Source organism: Salminus brasiliensis, chromosome 9, assembly GCF_030463535.1.
Source record: "Salminus brasiliensis chromosome 9, fSalBra1.hap2, whole genome shotgun sequence".
NCBI classification, from domain to species: Eukaryota; Metazoa; Chordata; class Actinopteri; order Characiformes; family Bryconidae; genus Salminus; species Salminus brasiliensis.
Window position 1 is genome coordinate 13776688 of NC_132886.1, and position 20772 is coordinate 13797459.

Here is a 20772-nt window from a genome sequence, read left to right on the forward strand (position 1 = left end):
GTGAACCTAACTGTGACTTGTGCGTACCATTACACCCCTAGTGCGACTCCCTGTTACAGACAACAGGAAAACACACCCATCTATAAACACAAATCTCAGATTTTATTACATGAAACAATGGAGAGATTAACAGTGGCTGTTTTACATGTCTTCAGACTTTAATGACGGCCTTCCCTGTGTTCTCGCCCTGTAGCATCCCCATGAAGGCTGCTGGCATGTTGTCAAAGCCAATGGTAACATGCTCTCTACACTTCAACTTTCCCTGCATCAAGAAAAGACAGTTAGAAACCGATCAGGCCATTTCTAGATAAACAGAACCTACATAACTGATTTCTATCCTACAAAGACGACAGCACTCTAGGTTTAACCAACAGACCATGAGAGGGAGTGAGATATTGGAAATGTCGTCACGGCTGTGATGTGGTAATAGACATGAGCTGAAGCGGAGTTCCTCACAATAACACAAGCTTGGGTTATCTACTGCTTTTCTACGACCATTTCACAAAGTACAGAAGTCCTGAATTCGGCTTCAAATTTGTTATGATGTCATTCACGATACGGGGGTGTTCACTAAAGACACTGTATTAACAGCTAGACGTCAGTGGCTGAGTATAGGGTATAAGGAGTGTAGTATATTAAAAAAATAAATTAAAATAAAATTTAATTAAAATTAAAAATAACTTGCCTCCTGCACCCAGGTCAGCATCCTCTTCAGAGACTCTTCATTCTTATGCTCCCATCTGCCCACCAAAAAACCCTCCATCTTCAACTCCTTAAAGATCATATTCAGGTGTGGATACGGACCTGTAACAGGACACCCACACGCACATTATTCACACATGTGGAATTGACCACAACAGAGTTGACGGCACTAAATGCTACTTTTTTCCCAAAAGAAAAAAAATGCGACTTTAATTCATTTATTTTATTGAAATAAAATATTACATTTTAAAATAATACAATTTTTTAAATTCATCGTACAAGGTACCTCTATAATCCATCCTCCTTTGACTTTATTGCAGCAGCGTAACAACTGTGGGCTGACAAATTTGTCAAATGGGTTACCCAAAAGCATGTTAGCACAAAGATAATTCTTAAGTCGTTGAGCAAGCATCACACTTCACACTTTCTCTTTATTAGCGAAGATGATCTTAATACTAAGATGCCTCTGGGAAACTGGGCCCTGAACTGTTGCTGCGTAACTGTAAAATCTGTTCAGAGCACCCCCTTCAGGTCAGAAGAAGAAATGCATCAGCAGGTGCAAGGCAGACCTGTTTGTGGTTCTTTGTCGTTGTACAGGGAAATCCCTCCACATACAGCAATCCTCCCAAAATGTTTCATCTGTGGAAGGGCAACACTGTAAAAATCTCCACCGACCTGTGAAAAAAAAATAAAAAGAAATCATTATTCAGAGATGGGTGTTACAGTACATTACAGTAGGCCTTTTTGCTCTGGTACTGAAAGTACATCAGACACTAATCCAAGTTTTTACGTTCTCAAAGTAGCAGTCGTATCCCTCAGGTGAGGCCTGCTTCAGCGCTTCCTCCAGAGATGGCACAGTTTTGTAGTTAAAGGCGTGGTCAAAACCCAGCTCTTTCAGGTAGGCCACTTTAGCGTCACTCCCAGCTGAACCCACCACCTTACAGCCTTTCAATTTGCCGATCTGCCCCACTACACTCCCCACAGCACCAGCCGCCGCGTTCACCAGCAGGATCTCTCCAGGTTTAATATTCAACACCTCTTCTAAACCATACAGCGCAGTCAATCTGTAAAACAGCAGATAAAACAAAAAGGGGATGCTTATGACTATGACTAACGACCATTTCGATGGCAGAATAGTCTCTCGATTATTGAAACTAATAATATTATTATTATAATATATTATTATTATTATTATTATATATTAAACATTTCAGCACTTCATTCATTAAATCAAGCTCTCTGGATGCTAAATGTATTTCACTGTATTTTGTATATATGTGTAGAAAACACATCAAGCAATTGCTTCATAACATTACGGCTTGTACAAAGCTGCCCACTAACATCTGGTGTTTATGAAGCCTTTTTAGAGAAGCCAGCACAGCACCACCCTAACATTCCAACAACTGTTCCAATGACTGAAACTCACAGTGCATGTTAGATTTATGTACCACAAATCCTGTTTCCTTCCAAACCAAATAAATCTTAACACAAATGAGGTTTCTGTAAGTAAGTCTAATAATTTACTCAATCCAGATTCCAAATAAATTGGATTCCTCAAAAAACATTCCAGTGAGGATGTGATAGTCCACTGTGTTTTGATAGGACTTTCCAGGTTACAGAGAATGCTGTAGTTGCTGTAATGTTGCAGTCTTTGAATCTTTTACCATAATTATTTAGTATTATTATCACACTGAACTCAGCAGAAAGGGCCAGATCATATGTTGGAGAAATATCCAATCCTGAGACAGACTTGACCGAACCCACACTAAGTGATGCTGTGTGTTTCTTCCTATGGTTAATAGACACTCTATGAGTAGTTTGAGCAGGATATCACACTTTTAAATGCTCATCAATTAACAGAAACTAGAAGCATCAGATTAGCATTGGTTGATGCTCAAGGGTTCTATATTGTTATCTGTATTAGGAGAGTAAAAGTGGCACCATGTCTATTTAGAATCCCATTCATTTTTACAGTTTTTACAGTTCTACGAACAATGCAACAACAGATCAGATAATGAATGTGTGTACCCTGGCATGCCGAGGCCTCCAAGAGCAAGTGAGAGAGGAACATCCTGAGGCCAGTCATTCAGGACTCGAGTGAGACCAGTCCCGTCCGATACTGTGTGTGTCCTCCATCCACATCGACCAACCACATGACACCCCACAGGAAATGCTGGGTTATTACTCTGAATCACTCTGGAGGGAAAACATGGAAGTCTTATCAACACAAACATGTAACAGAACAGTACTGATAGAAACACTGATCTTTCAGCCTTAGAATATGTATAGTTTGGTCCATAAGTATTTGGACAGTGACAATACAAGGGGTTTAACTAAATCACCGCATTAACCATTTAGGATATACAACCATTTTTCACAGGCACAAAAGTAATATAAAAATATATATATATAAAAAAATATATAAAGACTATATTTAATACATGGATGCAAATAGTTATTCTAAATATACTTATGGCTACCACTGTATAAAAGACTATAATAAACAAAAAGTAAATTGTGCTATAAAGCAAGACAGTGCTTGTACACCCCAAACAGGAATCACAGCAGCTAAACTGTGAAAAGTGTTGTTGCACAATGTGGTGGGCTGTGGTCTTGCTGGTGGTTGCAGAATTTCCGGGTTGGGGCCTGAAACATTACAAGAGCTTAAATAAAACACAGTCAACATAAAACAACTTTTTACAAAAATATGTGCTATATGTAACGTTTGTGTGAAGACATTTTAAAGTAGTTGCTATTTGCCTGTTTACAGACATGCAGATATCAAATTTCAGATCACTCTCAGATAGACAGGTCTTTGAACACTGAGCCAAAACACTGACTGTTTATTTTCAGGGAAAACATTAATGGGTTGTGACGGCAAATGAATCGCAGATGGTGCTTCATCTGCTACATCGGTTTCCCAACACCAGTCCTGAGCCCGTCTATTTAGTGATCTCAGACTCTGGAGTTTCTGTTTCATTTAAATACATTCTAGCATTTTATGCCAGACTGAAACTTTACGAGTGTTAATGTACATGTGTATGTGTGTGTGTGTATGTGTATAATACATTGATTATTTTCTGTTTGTATGTCTACATTACAAACTAAATGCATACTGTGATTCACATAACTAATCATGAAAATGCCCTAATGCAGCGATACTGTGACGTTATTATTTTCTGTCTTATGATGAGGGATCACTCTTTACCAGGCTTAATAATGATGGTGAAGTATTATGTAATCAGGACTACAGATCATAAATAACTTTGAACCAACCATCTGAGCATCGCTTCTGGCAAATTGACCTGACCTTCTATTGGAGGTGGACCTTTTAGTCAATTTCAAGGTCAGATTGTTTTTGTTTTATTGCAAATTGCTGCAAGTCATCGACTAGTAATCTGTTTTGTAGCACAAAAGTACACACACAATAAAAACTTGTTAGTTAAGAAGTTAAGAATAGCACACCAACCACTCTGCTACCTCTGGCCTAAATGTAATGTTCTTGGTGAGAGATAACTGCCACCTGAAGTCTCTTTGCATTGCATATCATGGTCTCGATTTTTTTTGTTTAACCCTGAAGTTGCTCTGTACACTGTGTGAATAATTCTGGATAAATGAACCAATAAGGTGTCATCATTTTGGAGATACACGTTTTTCATTGCTTAGTGATGATATGCTTGTGATGTCCTCACACTTGCATGACATTCTTAACTGATTCAGGGATATTGTAAAAGTTTAATTTTGTGTGCTAGAGCAGGAAAAATATCATGTTTTTCCCCCCTCTTACTTGGCCACTTGTGTTCCAATCATCACATCTCCTGGCTGCATTCGCACTCGACTGAAAGGCCTGGAGAAAGTGAGAATAATAATAACAATTAAAAAAAAGCTTAAACGCTGATAAGAGGCAGAGACCAAAACACATTCATCAATGTTTAACTAGTAATGACTCCATTATAGTAACATATTAGACAACAATACACCTGCTGATATAGCTGTGATTCTCACACACATGATCACAAGTTTGCATGTTTACTAATAGTGTGCTTAATGAGGACAAAAGTCCTAGTTTAGAGTGCAACTATTTTAATTGTCTAGATTATAACAGATAGTAGAAGATAGCAGAAGGGTATATTTGTATGATTACAGTTGAAAGTGTGCAAAGACTGAAATGCCTAGTCACTCTAGTTTTATTTGCTGTTTTTACATCCATGGTTACTTTGTACTTGTACTTGTTGATCAGCTGTTTTTATAACTCATTGTGCACCATCAAACATCCAAAAATATATTTCTACTTTCAAAATAACATTTGGGGGTTCAACTCCATAATTACCATAATGCTGTGTCTTACGCCCTCTCAGAAAAACAACAACAACCCACCATCTCACTGACTAACACTTACCTCATGTAGGGGTCCACACTCAGGAACACTGCTTCCACAAGTACCTCTGTAAAAGCAGTTACCCACAGTTATCAAGAATGGAATATTCATAATAAAATATACAGGAGAAAATACAAGGCCATTTCTTCTCCACAAACCTCCATCCTTGGGCTCAGGGAGCTGCTCCTGCTTCAGCTCAAAATCACTGTCTTTAGGAAACCCCTCAAAGTGCTGTTTCAGGATCCAGCTCTTGGCTTGAACCATATTTCTTTGTCTGATGATGTGATATGAAAAGATATATTTGATCATCAGCAACTGCATACATGGATTATGCTTATGTATCTATCACTAGCAGCCTTTAACAGACCGTTCATATGCTTACAGATAGGTACTTCACTAACCATGCATATGCACATACCTAACAAACCTTAAAAAACATGCATATACCTATACTTAGTAAACCTTAAAAAAACATGCATATTCTAAGCATATCTTAATAAAGACTATGCATATGATCATACATTTTCAACCACAGCACCAAACCATGAATATGTAGCTAAATACTTAAGAAATCCTAGAACTAATAAACCTTAATAAAAGATCATGCATTTATATGCAACTAAACACCCTAAGTACAGAGTTATCGAAATGATTTAAGGCAGTAGATATCATTTTTATCAACTTAACACTCAAATCTTATATAACGGTGAACTGTTCACCCAAACCCAACTGAACCCCCCCCCTAAATAACACCCGCTAAGCTAACTAACTAACTAGCAACATTTCCGCTAAAACACCGACTTTTCCTCCTTCCCATGCAGTTATAAATAAAAACGAAGCACATTTACCTTGGCTAAACCCTCCTAAAACGTACACCTGGAAACTACGAAGCTGTAGCCGTCTTTCTTCCTCTGTTCCTCCAGCGGCTGACCAGTCCCCTCTTCAGTCCCCCTGAAGTTGCTGTGGATGAACAGACTCGTGTGTGGAGAAACTGCACCTGATTGGTTCTTCCCTTCCGCCTGTGGAGAAATTTCCGCCGCTGTGATTGGCTCAGGATCATGTCGATCACCCGCAGTGCGCAAATCACAAACTGTAGCGGTGAGCTGTGACTCGTTATTTCGCAGCATGCTCTCTACCACGGCCTTTTATTAGACATCTAGAGTAACACATTACTATAAAACACCATACAAATAAATGACAGTACAGTAATTTATACAGGATTCCTGAATAAGAATTGCCATAGTAAATACATACCATTACTGAAACTAAGATAAGATAAGATAAGATGAGATAATCCTTTATTAGTCCCACAGTGGGGAAATAAAAAAAAAAGTAGATAAATAATGTACACTATATACACAATATAAATAAGAAGTTAAAAAGCAATAACAATATTATTTACAGATTATTGCAAATGACTCTTAATTGCACGTGTGTGTGTGTGGGGGGGGGGGGGGGGGCGGAGTTAGGGGGTATTGCACATAGTATTTTTACACTGAGGGACCTCTGCTCCCTGAACATGTGTGTGTAGTTTAAGTGTGTGTGTGTGTATGTGGTCCGCTGGGAGCAGTGCTGGTTGTGGAGTCTGACGGCAGTAGGAAGGAAGTCTAATGCATGGAGTGGGAGCTGTTCTCCAGCATGGATGCCAGCTTGGCTGTCATCCTTCTGTCTTCCACCACCTGCACTGCACCCCAGGACAGAGCCGGCCCTCTTTATGAGTTTGAAATTACATGTACATGAAATTGTATTATAAATTCTATTATAGTTAAACACGCTACGAATCTTGTTATACATTTTGAACATTTTGGATTTTGCTATTTAACATTTCCCCAAAAAATGCAAACATGCATTGACCAACAGTCTAAAGCACAAGTCCTGATAATAGCATAAAAGCATTGCACAGAGTAAATTAAATAAAGAAGCTGAAAGATTAAGCATCGAAGAGAGCGAGGGTGAAAAAGCTTACAGCACCTGGTATTCCCAGGCGGTCTCCCATCCAAGTACTAACCAGGCCCGACCCTGCTTAGCTTCCGAGATCAGACGAGATCGGGCGTGCTCAGGGTGGTGTGGCCGTAAGCGAAAGCTCTGCTCCCTACGAGACTATTTATAATAAAACATCAGGAGCCAGGAGTTTCTTACTTCCACTGTCCTACAGCCTGGGCCGACTTTCCCTTCCTAACCCTCTTTCATTATCAACCCTTTCCTTAAACCTCCCTAACTGAAGTACTACCTCAGCTCTTTACACTATGAACCACTGACCCTCACCTTCTCCTTCTTCACAAACTGCTTCTTTAGCTGCATTTTCTCAACTCCAGCACCTGAAAGCCTGGGGCCGCTTTTTAAAATGTTTTAGGTAAAAAAATCCTTCTGTGTCTTTGCTTTCAAAAATGTATTTTTAGTTACATTTTAACGCTTAATTGTTAAGAGTGAATATCATGTAAGCTCCAAACAACGTGGAGCTTAATAAATTGTGTATACATAAATAATGTAATAATGTGTAATAAATTGGTATACATAAATAAATAATACACAGAGTACGTGTGTAATTAAACTGGACAGAGTAATAGTGAGAATAAAAGTAAGCTGTGCTAAAACCTGCCAGTAGGTGTCAGTAGAGAGTTTAGAGAAGCTGAGAAGATGGGAAAGTGTGTTACAGTAAATGAGTGTAGACCAAGTGTATGATCATAGCTCGTGCTCCCTCTCACTCTCATATTTACAGTTATATCATTATTGTCACACTTTGATGCCAACTGCTTTTTGTTAAATAGCAAATAGTTTTAATGTCACATTAGTGTGGTTTGAAAACAATAATACAGTGCTAAAATAAATTAACTTTTCTAAATGACTATAAAAGTTTTTATATTGCAGCAAAAAAAATGCTCCATCCCAGTCCCAGTCTACAAACTACTAGGAAGTGTGTTCTTCTTCTCTGTATTCTCCATCAGCTTTTCTGTAAATCAACAGTGAAATCTGCACTGTGATTTTTTAAGATTTGTGAAAATCTAAAGTAATATTTAGTAAAAGAGTACAGAGAATGAAAGAACTGAAAGAATAAAAGTGTGTTGAGGTGAAAAAGCTTACAGCACCTGGTATTCCCAGGCGGTCTCCCATCCAAGTACTAACCAGGCCCGACCCTGCTTAGCTTCCGAGATCAGACGAGATCGGGCGTGCTCAGGGTGGTGTGGCCGTAAGCGAAATCAAGCCTTCCAACAAGCCTAGTTATCTGTGTATAGGGTTAATCTTTTCTCCATTATCAACTAAAGGTCGTCTTTTTTCTTACAGTTTACATAAACTAAGAACAGGCTAACCATTAAAACTAAATATCATATAAACATCAATAAGTTCCACAGGTAAAATAATAGCAACAATAACAATAATACGTGTTTATGGTAAAGTATAAAGTATCAGTGTTTTGTCAGAAAGCTGTAATTAATGCTTGTTACTGAAGTAACACTGCTCAGCTTTTTATCATAGACCTATGGTAGTATGCTAGTGGTGGCTGGTGAATCGACCTTGTAAAAATAAAGCTTTTTTTTTGGTAGACGTTAATTCATAACCAAAAAATATTTTAGGAAATAGAAATTATTCTTTGTGACTTTGCTTTTTAAAGTGTTCTCTTGTAATTCTTAGTTACTCGCCTTGTCAAAATAAAAGTCCTGTATTACTAGATGTTACTCTATGGAAAAGAAAAATTATATGCATTGGTAGGTTGTATGTGAGTAGAAGAATAAATGTTTTTAATATTTTTACTCGGGACAAATAAAAAGGAAATATAATTTTTAAAATCTGAATGATATAATTGATGTGATGTGATGATTATTTTGTGGTTACAAAAAAAGCTACACCAACACAGTAGGCTTTCCGTCATATTTTATATAAATAAACACTTATTAACATTAAATTAAACCTTAATTTTTAAGTGTAAGCAGTATAGTCAATTAACACTTTTTACAACATAATTATTCAGTTATTCAGAAGCTCCGCCCGGGTGAGGCGACGCAGCCGCTGGGGCGCCCTTTTTGTTTTTGTAGTTTTGAACAGGAGACCGACAGAGGCAGCGCCGAGAGGCAAAAAAGGAGCCGGACAGTCAGTCAGGGCACAATAGCTTGATATACCGACGGTTAAAAGGTAAGCGTTTGTTTATTTGTTAGCTAGATAAACTTAATTCCTCTGAGGAATTCCCCTGCCGTAACGTCAGGCCGATAGTAAAGTAGCCAGCTAGCTGAAGTTGAAGCGTTAGCTCGCCGGCTAACTCCTCAAACTTTCGCCAGCTATGAAAGAATCACTAGCGTCTGCTTTAACGCTGTAACGCTGACTGGCCTTGTTCAAAAACTAATCTTAAAGATTAACTGAGGGGTTTAATCACTTAAAGCAAGTTTTCCCGTCCAAACTAACGCTAGTCGTTGTGTCTGTTGCTGGTAACGTCCACAGTGACTTCGGCGCTAGTTAGTTAGGATAGCTAGCTAGTAGCTAGTTATAGTTAACTAAGTGCTGGCTGATTAAGGCAGCTGATTTGGGTGACATACGATATTGATTTTTTCTCAGACTCACATGTTTACCTGTAATGCATATCAGTAAGAATCGATGTCTTTACTTGTCATCTCGGGATGTCCTCGTCCCCCAAAGTGTCAGGGTAGCTAGATGTTAGCTATGTGAATACACATATATACATGAACTATAGCAAAATACTCCAGAACACGACACACTATTTCACTTCAGATAGCAGCATTCATTCAAACAAACACATACAGGCAGTGAACTGTGTTTAAAAATGATGCCTTTGCAATAGTCTGTATAACTGTTAACAAGATTGACTATATAAGTAACAACTAGTTGATCTTAGAGAGTAAATAGTAGAGAATGGGTTGGAGGGGGCGGAATAAACCAGCTGTTGATCTCCAGCTGTTGATCTCCAGCAGTTGATCTCCAGCAGTTGTAGCTATACATGTTGTCTGTGCACACTGATCATCTGTAGTAATCCTTAACAGCATAAACACTGTCTCCGGAGCGGACGTGTATGTGTTAAAGTGTTCATGCATAAACATTTAATCACTGCAATCAGCAGACCTTATTCTACCCAACTGTTCTGCTTTCATCGATCTGTATGAAAGCCTTGAACAGTAATCCATCACACGAAATCAGTATCTGTGCAGATGTATCCTTAATAACTAAGCTCGGTTAGACCTGGGTAGACTTTTTCTGCATACCAAATCAAACAGCTTAATTACTAACCACATTTTTTGATGCCACAACAAAACCAGTAATCCTTTATGTAAAATGACACAGTTGTGATAAATGCAGAGAAGGGAACTAAATTTTAGTACTGAAGTGCTGAAGATATCTATGATGCACTCTATATCGTGGTATACACTATTGTCATCCAGTAGTTTAATAAATCCACAATGAAATATGAAAATAAACATTGTTTCCAAACATCTGTCTTATCTCTGGTAATTTCTTAAAATGGTTCCTGCCAATACACATGACATATATTATAGCATATATAGCAGTATAATTTGTATATAATTAGTATAGTATTTTGAGGAATTGTAATTCCAGTAGTTGTATTACTGGAGATTGCGGAGAGTAGAGTTTCAAGAATCCTGTTTATCGTGGATTATGTGAAAGTGTGTTAAGACTTGACGACATCAGGGTAGTAATAAGCAGGTTTTAGCAACTTTTTAGCAAATTCATGTTCTTTTGAAGCCTTTTCGTATTATATAATGTGTACAAGTCAGACAGCATGCGTTTGCTTAGTGTGCAACAGTCATGGGCTACATTTCTAACGTGATGTGTGTATTGTTGTAAGTCTGTGAACTAGCTCTCACTGTTTCATCACTGCTTTGAAATGTGAAGTAAAAAGCTGTGATGTCTCTTAAATTACTGCAGGGTTAAGTGTAAAGGTGTTTTGGTCATCCACTTTCAAACAGTCATGCTCAATGGGGAGAGGTTCGTTGAGGCACTCTTGCGGTTGGGCTATCCAGGTGCGTCTTCGCTGAAAGGATCGGAATTTGATTGGTTGTTTGATGCTGCACCAGACAACCTGCATCTCCTGCGCTTTTTCTGTCATCGCGTGAACCACAACAATGTTCTTACACCGGAGGAAGTGCAGGCTTTCCAGGTCCTGCGTGACTCTGGGAAGTCCATCTTGGATGAGGCTACGCTTCAGGACCTTCTGAAGACGTGTGGGCCAACTGATGGCTCAGTTGGTTCACGTGGGTCGCTGCCTTCACTGTGTGCAGAGGGTGATGTTTCTGTGGATGATTTGGAGGCTGAACTCCAGGCGTTACGGAAAGAGAAGCAGCTGAAACTGCGCAGGCTGAAGAAGCTCCAGTTGCTTGCCGCTAGCCGTGGTGCTGACTCCTCTGCAGCTCAAACGCTACACCAGGAGGGAAGCAACAAAGCAAAGGATGCTAATTCCGCCCTTGCTGTCGAAAATGCAGCCACCAATGCTGCCTTAGAAGATCTTGTGAAGGAAACCACAAAGCTTGCTGGGTTCTTACATGCTGAGCTCTCTATTTCATCAGATAAAAAAGATGCTGCCCCAGCTTCAGCCACTTTCACAGGGCCTCCAGTGCTGCTGTCCCAGCTGCCTTTGGAGCCATACCTCCGCCAGGAGGAGCAAAACACCAAGGCCTTGGCCACGTACACCCAGCGTCAGTTCTTCCAAGGCATCTCTGACATGGTGGAGACCTCCTCCTCCAAGCGCTTCCAGCCCATGGAGCTGAGCTGCTGCAGTGAGAGTGAAGAGGAGGAGGATGAGAAGGTGGTTGAAAACAGGCGGAAAGAGATGGCTCAGCTGCAATGGGCTCACATGGTGGCACAGTACCAGCTATTGAAGGAGCAGGCAGAGGAACGGGGAGACCAGGCCCTGAAAGAGTGGTTCAGTGAGCAGCTCAGCAGCCAAACACAGGTACTACTGGTATAATAATGCACGTTGAATGTTGTCTAAAAATAATGAGTTTAATGCCATGAAAATGTTTTACTCTCTAGATCAACCATCAATTCCAGTCTTAGAGGGCTGCAGTCCAGCACAGTTTGGTGATATTTTTTCCCTGCTTGAAAACTCCCAATTTAACTTGCCATTTAAAAGAGGATTCCACTATTTCCCCTATTGTTAAATGTCAAGACATAAACAAAAAAAGTCAGATTGATGTAGTATGAACACTCCATTCAAGAAAGAATATTGAAGTGGAATCAGAAATTTGAAGCACTTGGTCTATCTATCTGTCTGAAACGATTGTTGTAATCCCCCTTTAAATACCTAGTTTAGTGGGTGTGCTCAGCAGAGAGATCACCTAACTATGCTGGACTCTGGCCCTACAAGATTCAGAACCCTTGCCCTACAAAGGCAAAGAATGACCATTAATTGTTTTACTGAAAGGTTGGAATTTCTGTGCAAAATCATACTGAGCATCAAAGACAATCCATGCATAGTGTTTGCACTAAACTTACATAATCACAATCGCTGTCAATTTTGGTGGAACCTGTAGATATTTAAAGTTGTTATACTATAAGTTGCATTTCTTTATTTTCTCTGCTGTAACATTTGAATAATTCATACATTTTCATTGTTTTTCTGTTTGTCGGTCTGTCTATAGCCTCTTGGTTCATTGCAGGCCTCATGGCGTGAGCCTGCTCTGCGCTCTGAGCTTCTGTCTATCCAGTCTGATTTTGAAGCACTGATGCGTGACTCTGTCCGCTCTGCTCTTCGGGACAGCGCCCGTCTGCTAAATGTGCCTGTGGTGCGTGGTGACCTGGCTCTTCAGATCGCCCGGCAGAACTATTACACTGCTCGACAGGCAGAGGTCAGGGACCAGCTCCTCCGCCAGAAGGCCTCGTTCGAGTTGGTGCGTATGGCTCAGGACGCAGAGCTCCGTGGGGGGAAGAGGACTGTGACTGAGCTGCAGGAGGTGATCCAGAGATTGGAGGGGGCAGCTGAGGCTATGCTGCAGAGAGGGAGCATTCTAACCCAGCTTGAACTAACCCAAACGCCCTGCCTGGGATCTAACGCAAAGACTAAGGTCATCGGTTCTAAAGATGCAGCATTTAGCAGGTAAGAAGTTAATGAATGAAGAATTTTTTTATTTTATTGAACATTCATTGAAGGTGTTTGTGTCTTGCACTGAAGTTACGTGGCTAATGTAGGAGAAAGTTACATTATGCAAATTGCATGTCCGTGTGACCTTTAGTTAAGTTAAGTAATCTCAAGTAGACTTCCTAATGTGGTGTGTGGCAAAGTATTACATACTGTTATTTATAAAAGATATAAAAAGGTACATCACATTGTTGTAGACAACAGGGTGTCGTACAGTAACTCTACAGTAAAGACTAGTACATATGGTTCAGGCATACAGTTAACATGGTGCTAATTGGTATATAACTCTATTCTTAGCCTCATAACTTCATTGCGAAACACAAAGCATCATCATGCCTGCTGACATTCAGTTTGGCAAATTAATTTATTTATATATATATATAGTTTCCTCTGTCTCTCAACACCTTATCCGTGCATAATTTATATTCACTTTTGTACTTGTGTGTGTTTTTAAGATGTATTATGATACGACTATATTTGTGTATGTGTGTATGTCAGGCTGCTGCAGATTCTGGAGCTGGGTAAGGTCTCTAGTGAGTGTAAGGATCCTCTTCAGACATATGGGAAGTTGGAGGCAGAAGCCTCTGGCCTTCAGAGGGAGCTCCTCTCAGTTCATGAGGCCCTGGACAGGGCATCTCGTGAGCAGGGCTACTCTGGTGCACGTTTAGAGCGTGATCGGGATGCTGTGGAGCGTGCAGCTTACTCCCACATCGTGCAGCCTCTCATGAGGCCGCAGGTACGTGCTACAGCTACACCTGCTCAGGAGCTCTGCCCTAACGCACAGGTATGTCTTACACACGCCGTATACATGTCTTTTTCGTCATCCTCACCGCCGCCCCTATTTCGAAACCCTGCTAACAGTGTGAGTCAGTATCTCTTTGATTGGCATGTTTCTCTGCATAGTTGGACTTTTTAAGACTGGGCAGTTTGTTCTGGTGTTATTCTGGTGGTGGAATTTGCATACCAGTTTCTGTTTCATGTCTAGTTCAGAGTTGTCTGGTGGGACTGGATTCTTTCAGGCTGCTGTATGTCCAGTTTTTTTTTTTTTGTTTCTTTTTCCACTTGTTTTTGCTACTTGACACATTTTATTAATCTCTCCTGTGATTTCTAATAATGTTTCTTGGTGCTGTCAACATTAACATACCCTTTTTTTAATGCAAATGAACCATCTTGCCAAGTTTGGCCCCATTTTCCTCCCGTAGGTCGCAGCGTCACTACTGTTGAGCTCAGAGGGTAGATTACATTTTATTGATGCATGTTGAATGTGGATCATGTTCGAGGCTGAAGTTTTTAGAACTACATACAAGACATTTATTTGTTATCCCACCCAAACATTCAAGGATGTTCTAGCTAGCATTTGAACTTAATTAATCATCATCATCATAATCATCAAAAAAAGTCATGTAAGGTCTTTAAGGCTTCCATCCATTCTGTCCTGTTACAGGAGCTGTCCATGACTCTGGGTGAGCTGGAAGAGAAGCAGAAGAATCTGTATAAGCTGCTACAGGAGGTTGTGGGAGATCTGAGGATCAAAAGGGCTCATCTGGAGCAGCGTGCCACCCTCAGGCGAGAGAGAGAGTTGTATGTTTACTTCCACCTCGATCCCACACTGCTCAGCAAGGCAGTCCGAGAGATGGAAGCCAAGACTGGTGCTAAATAGGCTGAATAAACAGGACTGTTTGCACGTATGGACCCTGTATTGATGACAGCTGTTCACATAAGTTCCACACGCAAGGAACCACGCTTCGAATCAGAAGCCAGATGAGATGTGGTGCAACCCAAAGAGCTCATTTGGCTCTTATTATTAGGTGCCTTTTCTGAAATATGTTTTGTTTATTTGAGTAAACTGCTGCACCACAACAGAAGTTGTACTTTTTTGTACAATAATTGACAACATTTGACACTGTACACTGTAGCACAAAAACAATAATAAAAATTAACACATAGACCCTGTTCTTGACTACTTTATGCCTCGTATGTATGTGGGTTTGATCTGATTGCCAGGTTTCTGTTACCTTGTGAGCCCAATATGTATTGTTTCATTTGACCTGTGTATTCTGTGCCCAGGACAACCAGCCAAGTGGAGCTTTATGCATGTGACTTATGTGGCAAGAGAATTTGTCTGTGCTGCAAAACACAAAATTGTTTTGAGTTTTGACTGCATTACAATTAAGATGTCTATTAGAAAACATAGTTGTCCTATCTAGTTAATCAAGCACTACAATATCTGTGTGTTTTGTAGGACAGGCTGTGAGAGAAGCGAGGAGCAGTGCAGATGAGATGGACAGTTACCCTTGCAGCACACTAACTGCAGGCCCTCTGTCTGTGGCTGCACAGACTGTCATGGCTGCGTTGAGGGCACAGTACGCAGGCAGAATACCCAGATCCAGACACAGTGAGTTAGGGACAGCCACAGGACACACTGGCCTGGCAAGGGCACTTTTAGAAAGTTTAGATTCTACACATGTGGCTCTCATGTCCAGATGCTCGTGAAAGTCTTGGTTATTTGTTGAATATGTTGAAGCTCTAAAGGGCTGATTTTGGTCTACAGGTTATTTTGAACAGATTCTCCATTGAAAGTAGTATTTAATCTAAGAAGAACGTAATTCCTTTCTGGAAAATCAGCCCTAACTGTTAGAGTTTAAAACAGCAGTCTCCATCCCTCCCTACTGTCCTGCAGATGTTGGCTAGTGCTTAAACCTTCTCCACCAGATCCATCTCCTTTTTACCTTTAAAAGTCTTTGATTAGCTGGATCAGATGTGTAGATTTGGAGTGTTGTTGGCCACCAGTGTAGAGTATTAAGCTACAGAAAAGTATTGCATTTCTTTTTTTTTTTTAAATGAACAGTGGATCCCTTTAGTGGAGAGCTCGGGCTGTCCCAGAATCAAGACAGCAGCAACAAATCTTCAGAACCACGTACGCAGACTAATATGTAAGTTTTTGAACATATGAAATTGTTTGAGGAAATTAGTTACTTTCAACTACTTTAGCTGCTTGGAAATACAGTTGAAAAGTGCATTTGCATCTGCTTGTTGTGCATCATAGCTCTAGCACTCAGATGGAGAGAGCAGTTAGGTCTTCCCAGATAACCCCTTCAGAGAAGCCCACCTACTACACTAAGCCACAGTGGAACCTGTGAGTATAGGTGCCCAGCAGTTTTTTTTTGTTTTTTTTCTTTTCAAGAGATAATCACTACCTCTTATGCAGATGCATGAATTTATGAGGAAATTAGTGTGAGAGTTAGTAGGATGTAGAAAGATACAAAAAATATTTACTTAAATATGTAAAATGGACAGTTCATCATCAGTCTTTCTCCCTGCAGGTTTCATGAAAAGAAAAAGGGGCAGTGTTTTAACCAGTCTCCTGAGATTCAGCTCCCAAATCAGCCTGACATTCTACAATTCCACTCTAAAGTTAATACACTTAAGCAACAGGGAACAGAAAAACCAAATTGGGGGTTAAGTGATTATGGAGATTCTATCAGTCTTTTTGAATTGACTGCTGATTATAAGGGAACAGTGACCGGGAACAGTGTTCCAGAGAGAGATTCACAAGGAGAAGAACCGTTCCTCAGGGCAGCTTTTGCTGATTGGGGAAAGCCACATGCTGTATCACATATAGTGTCACCAGAGAAACAGGGAGAAATCTCCAATAGAAAGAGAAAGATGTACCCCACTGAGGAAGCGTCTGAAGTAACAAGAGTGACTCACACTCCCCCATGGACGCAATGGAGCTTTGGTCATCTGCAGATGCCTGTAGTGAGCTGCTTCAAGGACTTTAAAGAAGAAAACTATAGGCAAAAGAGGGCTGCTGCAGAGCAAAATGGAGATGGAGGTTCTGATAAGATGGCGGTTTGGTGCTGTAAAGGAAAAACTGAGTCAGCTGAAAGAGATTGGGATCAGCTACACAATGTAGGGATGACTGAGAAGGTTCAGTTCAGTGTATATTGGTCTGAGGACCTAGACGAAGAATGCTGTGATGAAGGTCTAGTGTGTGCAAATGGACAAAAAGAAAATAGTTTAGAACCACGACTGCACCACAGTCATTTGAAAGACATCCCAGAGAGGTCGAATAGAGAACCTCTGAAGATTGATTTTGACTTGACTGCCTCTGCTAGTCCTGATCAGACTATGAATGAATTGTGTCTTCCAAGAGAGAACAGTTTGCAATTACCTATCCAAAAAATGGAAAGCATCCTGTGTGTGCCTCCTGCTTTACCTAAATCCAGTGGGTCTGACCAGAACACAATGCTCAAAGAAGATGGATCAGTAGATATGGATAAAGAAGTAGAAGAGACAAAACCTGAGGAAAGGGAAACCTCCTGTCACATAATTGGTAAGAGGATTGCTAAAACCGGTCAGTAGGGGGAGCTCAGACACTTTAGTGTTGGTGTTGTAGTGTCTGAGTAAAGAGGCTACTGTTCAGCTGCTCGTAAATGCTTTAATGGTTCTCCAGGGCAGTCCATGGGGACCTCTGCATTGCACAGTTTAGCTTTTTCCCTTCCTGATTCAACTTGTTTTCAAGTCCTTCACCTTGAATCAGGTGCATTAGAGCAGTGCTGCATTATTCTGCAATAAAGCGTTTTTGCATTGTGGTTGAAAAATACAGCCTTGTCGAAGATGCTGAGTCTTAACTATTTATTTTTTCTGTGAATTACTTTGAGAAATGTTAGATATTAAACTCGACTTAAATGTTTAACCAAGCATTTTTTGATGCCATATGCAGTCAGTTTTTCGTTTAATGAAACCAGTTGAACATTTTCTGTCTTGCAAACAATCTTGAAGATGCAGCAAATTATAGGTTCAGCCTTAAGTTCAAAATGTAAGTTCTGGCCTTTTGCTAAAATTCATGTTTCAAAGTAGTCAAAGGGCCAGTTTCCTGGAATAGACTGAAGTTTAGGACCAGGCTTAAGTCTTATTTGGGGGGAAATGTTTTGTGTATAGTCTGTGTATAAACCAGAAATTCTATATTAAGATTTGTTGTGGAGTAATTTCTAAATGCAGTTTTCTTTAGACAAATACAGAAAACAGGGATGGTAGAGAGATGAAGTTCTTCTATGGAGTTCTATAAACCTTCATCTGTTTCCTCATTCCGTATATCTCAGTCATTGTGCTGTCAATGCTGGGCAGTATGTGCTAGAGTAATGTGGGCCAGGGGAGCTGTTAATTCAGCAAGGACAAAGAGCAACTCTGCTGTCCGCAGCTGTGAAAATCTATTTTCCATCATGGGCAATGGGATGAATTCTTGCTCATGCATGTATGTACATAAGGTGTCCTAACCTTTCCTTACAAGAAAATTGCTATTTTAGTCATTTCATTTTACAAGTGATTTTTAAAAGACATTTCTTCAGTCCTACTGGTTTAGTTATATTACCTCCATCTCCCAATATTGTTCAAATGAATGTTTTATGCCCGTATGTTTAAATATGTTAAAAAGGCACAGGATTTTATTGGGTGTCCTAACTTTTTCACATGGCTGTATGTATGTATATGTGTGTGTGTGTGTGTGTGTGTGTGTGTGTGTCTGTCTGTCTGTGTGTGTAGACTTTTCCAAACATCAGACAGATGCCAGAAATATTCCTATCGAAGCTGAGCTCAGTATTGAGCAAGTGCGCAGTTCAGCTCCTATGATCACAGAAGCGCATCCCAGTCACAAGGACTTCCCACAGGTAAATGGAGATGAAACAATGGTTAAAGAGGATTTTGGAGGAGCCTGTCTTATTTAAACCTCAGATATTTAGTTTGGTTTGGTCTTGATTGGTAAAGTAATTGTAATTTCCATGGTTATTATCTAAGATTCTCTAAGGCATTCAGAAAGAAAGTTGTAGATGCAGGTGTGTCTCAAGAGGTTTAAAGAAGATTAATAATCAGCCATTCCACTGTCTGCAATATAGTTTACAGGTGGCGATCGTTTAAAAACAACTACCAGCATGGCCAGATCAGACCACCCTAGCTACTTCAGCCCAAAAGCAGACTGCAAGATGCCAGTCTACAGCAATTCAAAAATGCCATCATGGGCTCTAACAGTAGCTTCTGACAGAGTGGATTTCAAAGTACAGCATCTGCCATCTGAAAGAGACTGCACAAATCTGATTATCATATGAGATGTGCAAGGAGGAAAATATAAATGAGACCAAGATGGTCTGAGAATAAAGGTTTTAGACTGTGCTTTTACGCCAGACAGTGATTAGTGGATGTGAAGGGCTTTTAGAAGCATTCCTTAGCTTAGGAGCCAAAAGCCTTCTAAAATATTATCCACAGCCCTCCTTCATTATTAAGGTGCAGCCTTCAATTGTGGATCCCTCCAACCTATATTTAATTTTCTTTTTCTTATTAGGTGAGCTAGTCGGTGCCATACATTTAATATCATCTGTTTCATTAGGTCACACTTAATGTGCTTTTAATGGTTGTGCTTAATGCCCCCTTTGCTCTTCTAAGTCAGGTATGTCTGTCCATTCTTCATAACTCACATCAATGGTTGTATTCGATATTCTAATACATCCTCTGAATCTAATTAGTCTGAATTCTGGCTCTTGGTTTCACCTTGAATATTATTTATACACTTAGCTTTTTGAACAGAATAAGCTGAATCATTTGATCTTCCTGACCTCTCTAAACTGCTCTGAAACACTTAGCTAGGATTTGCTGACAACAAAAGTTTCTTATAGTGTGTGTGTGTGTGTGTGTGTGTGTGGGTGGGTGTGGGTGTGGGTGTGTGTGTGTGTGTGAACTCCATGTTTATGTTTGGAACTCTTTGGAAAGCTTTAGAGCTATTCAAAAATGCTGCTCAGGTAGAAATGGGCTCATCTGGGAGCAGTTAAAGTTACAGTGATTGACCTCTGCGTTCAGTGTACACTGAATTGGCTGTAGTGCAGTCCTCAGCACCGCTGTTATTCATAGTGTGTGTGTGTGTGTGTGTGTGTGCATCCTGAATACATGCATGTATAATCCTTCAGAGTTTCTTCAGTGTACAAAGATGGATAGGACACCTCCCCTGGGTGCTGAATCATATGCTGCTGCCAAGTTGGAAAAGACATCCTAAAAATGAAATGCATTGTTTTTGAGTCTTCTGTTGTCTATACAAAATCAGTGAACAGTTAGATGACCAAAAGTATGTGAACACTACATAATTGTAGTTAGTGGATTCAGCTGTTAACCCTACACCCTTTGCACCCATATGCACCAAGAGGTGCATTAAAACAAGCATATCATCATGCAATCTCTATAGACAAACAACAGCAGTAGAATAGGTATAAAAAAGGATGACCATCAGTTTGTCAAATTCATGTCCTCCTAGATCTGCCCTGTAAGTGCTGTTATTGTGACGTGTCAACATCTACGAGCAACAATTCCAGCCATGCAATGCCTGGGATCTGATGGCTAAATCTGTGTTTGGTGGATGCCAGGAGAAGGTTCCTGACCAATTACATAGTGCAAACTTTAAAAAGTTTTTAAAAGTTTGATGGAGAAGATCTAATCCACTGGGACTGGGTTTTTTGTTAAATAGTAGTGAATCCGAGCAGACAGATTTCACATCCAAAATCAAATGTAAAGCCTTCCTAGGATACTGGAGGCATTCATTCCTATTGTTTTG

The 20772-nt window shown here is 40.1% G+C and overlaps 3 protein-coding genes and 2 non-coding genes across 7 annotated transcripts in view; 2 read left to right on the plus strand and 3 right to left on the minus strand.

Annotated features, from left to right (window-relative positions):
• Positions 1–81: 81 nt before the first annotated feature.
• On the minus strand, positions 82–6047 carry LOC140562110 (prostaglandin reductase 1-like). The gene is made up of 9 exons (XM_072687515.1): positions 5929–6047; positions 5239–5354; positions 5102–5147; positions 4490–4549; positions 2731–2898; positions 1493–1766; positions 1272–1377; positions 686–804; positions 82–262 (listed from the first exon to the last, which is right to left on the minus strand). Exons 2-9 carry the CDS (start codon positions 5342–5344, stop codon positions 152–154), a joined length of 990 nt encoding a protein of 329 aa, XP_072543616.1. The 5' UTR covers positions 5345–5354; positions 5929–6047; the 3' UTR covers positions 82–151.
• Positions 6048–7039: 992 nt separating this feature from the next.
• LOC140563179 (5S ribosomal RNA) lies at positions 7040–7158 on the minus strand. The gene has a single exon (XR_011980398.1). It is a non-coding gene; the product is annotated as a 5S ribosomal RNA (ribosomal RNA).
• A 996-nt stretch (positions 7159–8154) lies between these two features.
• LOC140563277 (5S ribosomal RNA) lies at positions 8155–8273 on the minus strand. The gene has a single exon (XR_011980494.1). It is a non-coding gene; the product is annotated as a 5S ribosomal RNA (ribosomal RNA).
• An 851-nt stretch (positions 8274–9124) lies between these two features.
• Positions 9125–15131, plus strand: haus3 (HAUS augmin-like complex, subunit 3). Of its 3 annotated transcripts, none has more exons than XM_072688807.1 (5): positions 9125–9208; positions 10970–11993; positions 12682–13136; positions 13677–13962; positions 14623–15131. In XM_072688807.1, the coding sequence occupies exons 2-5, from the start codon at positions 11013–11015 to the stop codon at positions 14836–14838; spliced, it is 1938 nt and encodes a 645-aa protein (XP_072544908.1). In that variant the 5' UTR covers positions 9125–9208; positions 10970–11012; the 3' UTR covers positions 14839–15131. The 3 variants fall into 3 exon arrangements, with proteins under 3 accessions (XP_072544908.1, XP_072544911.1, XP_072544909.1); XM_072688810.1 differs by having other exon boundaries at positions 13677–13914; XM_072688808.1 differs by having other exon boundaries at positions 11011–11993.
• Positions 15132–15458: 327 nt separating this feature from the next.
• poln (polymerase (DNA directed) nu) overlaps positions 15459–20772 on the plus strand; it is a 68097-nt gene continuing 62783 nt past the window's right edge. The window contains exon 1 of the mRNA XM_072688050.1: positions 15459–15573. Coding sequence (XP_072544151.1) covers positions 15459–15573 — 115 coding nt within the window. The remainder of the gene's footprint in view (positions 15574–20772) is intronic.

Excerpts from the sequence above, each read along its gene's own strand:
- LOC140562110 (XM_072687515.1), bottom strand. The coding sequence starts at position 5,344 with ATGGTTCAAGCCAAGAGCTGGATCCTGAAACAGCACTTTGAGGGGTTT. Across the intron at positions 4,550-5,101 it reads AGTGTGGACCCCTACATGAG|GCCTTTCAGTCGAGTGCGAA; the intron begins GTAAGTGTTAGT and ends CACTTTCTCCAG. Across the intron at positions 1,767-2,730 it reads GGAGGCCTCGGCATGCCAGG|ATTGACTGCGCTGTATGGTT; the intron begins GTACACACATTC and ends GCTGTTTTACAG.
- haus3 (XM_072688807.1), top strand. The coding sequence starts at position 11,013 with ATGCTCAATGGGGAGAGGTTCGTTGAGGCACTCTTGCGGTTGGGCTAT. Across the intron at positions 13,137-13,676 it reads AAAGATGCAGCATTTAGCAG|GCTGCTGCAGATTCTGGAGC; the intron begins GTAAGAAGTTAA and ends TGTGTATGTCAG. Across the intron at positions 13,963-14,622 it reads AGCTCTGCCCTAACGCACAG|GAGCTGTCCATGACTCTGGG; the intron begins GTATGTCTTACA and ends GTCCTGTTACAG.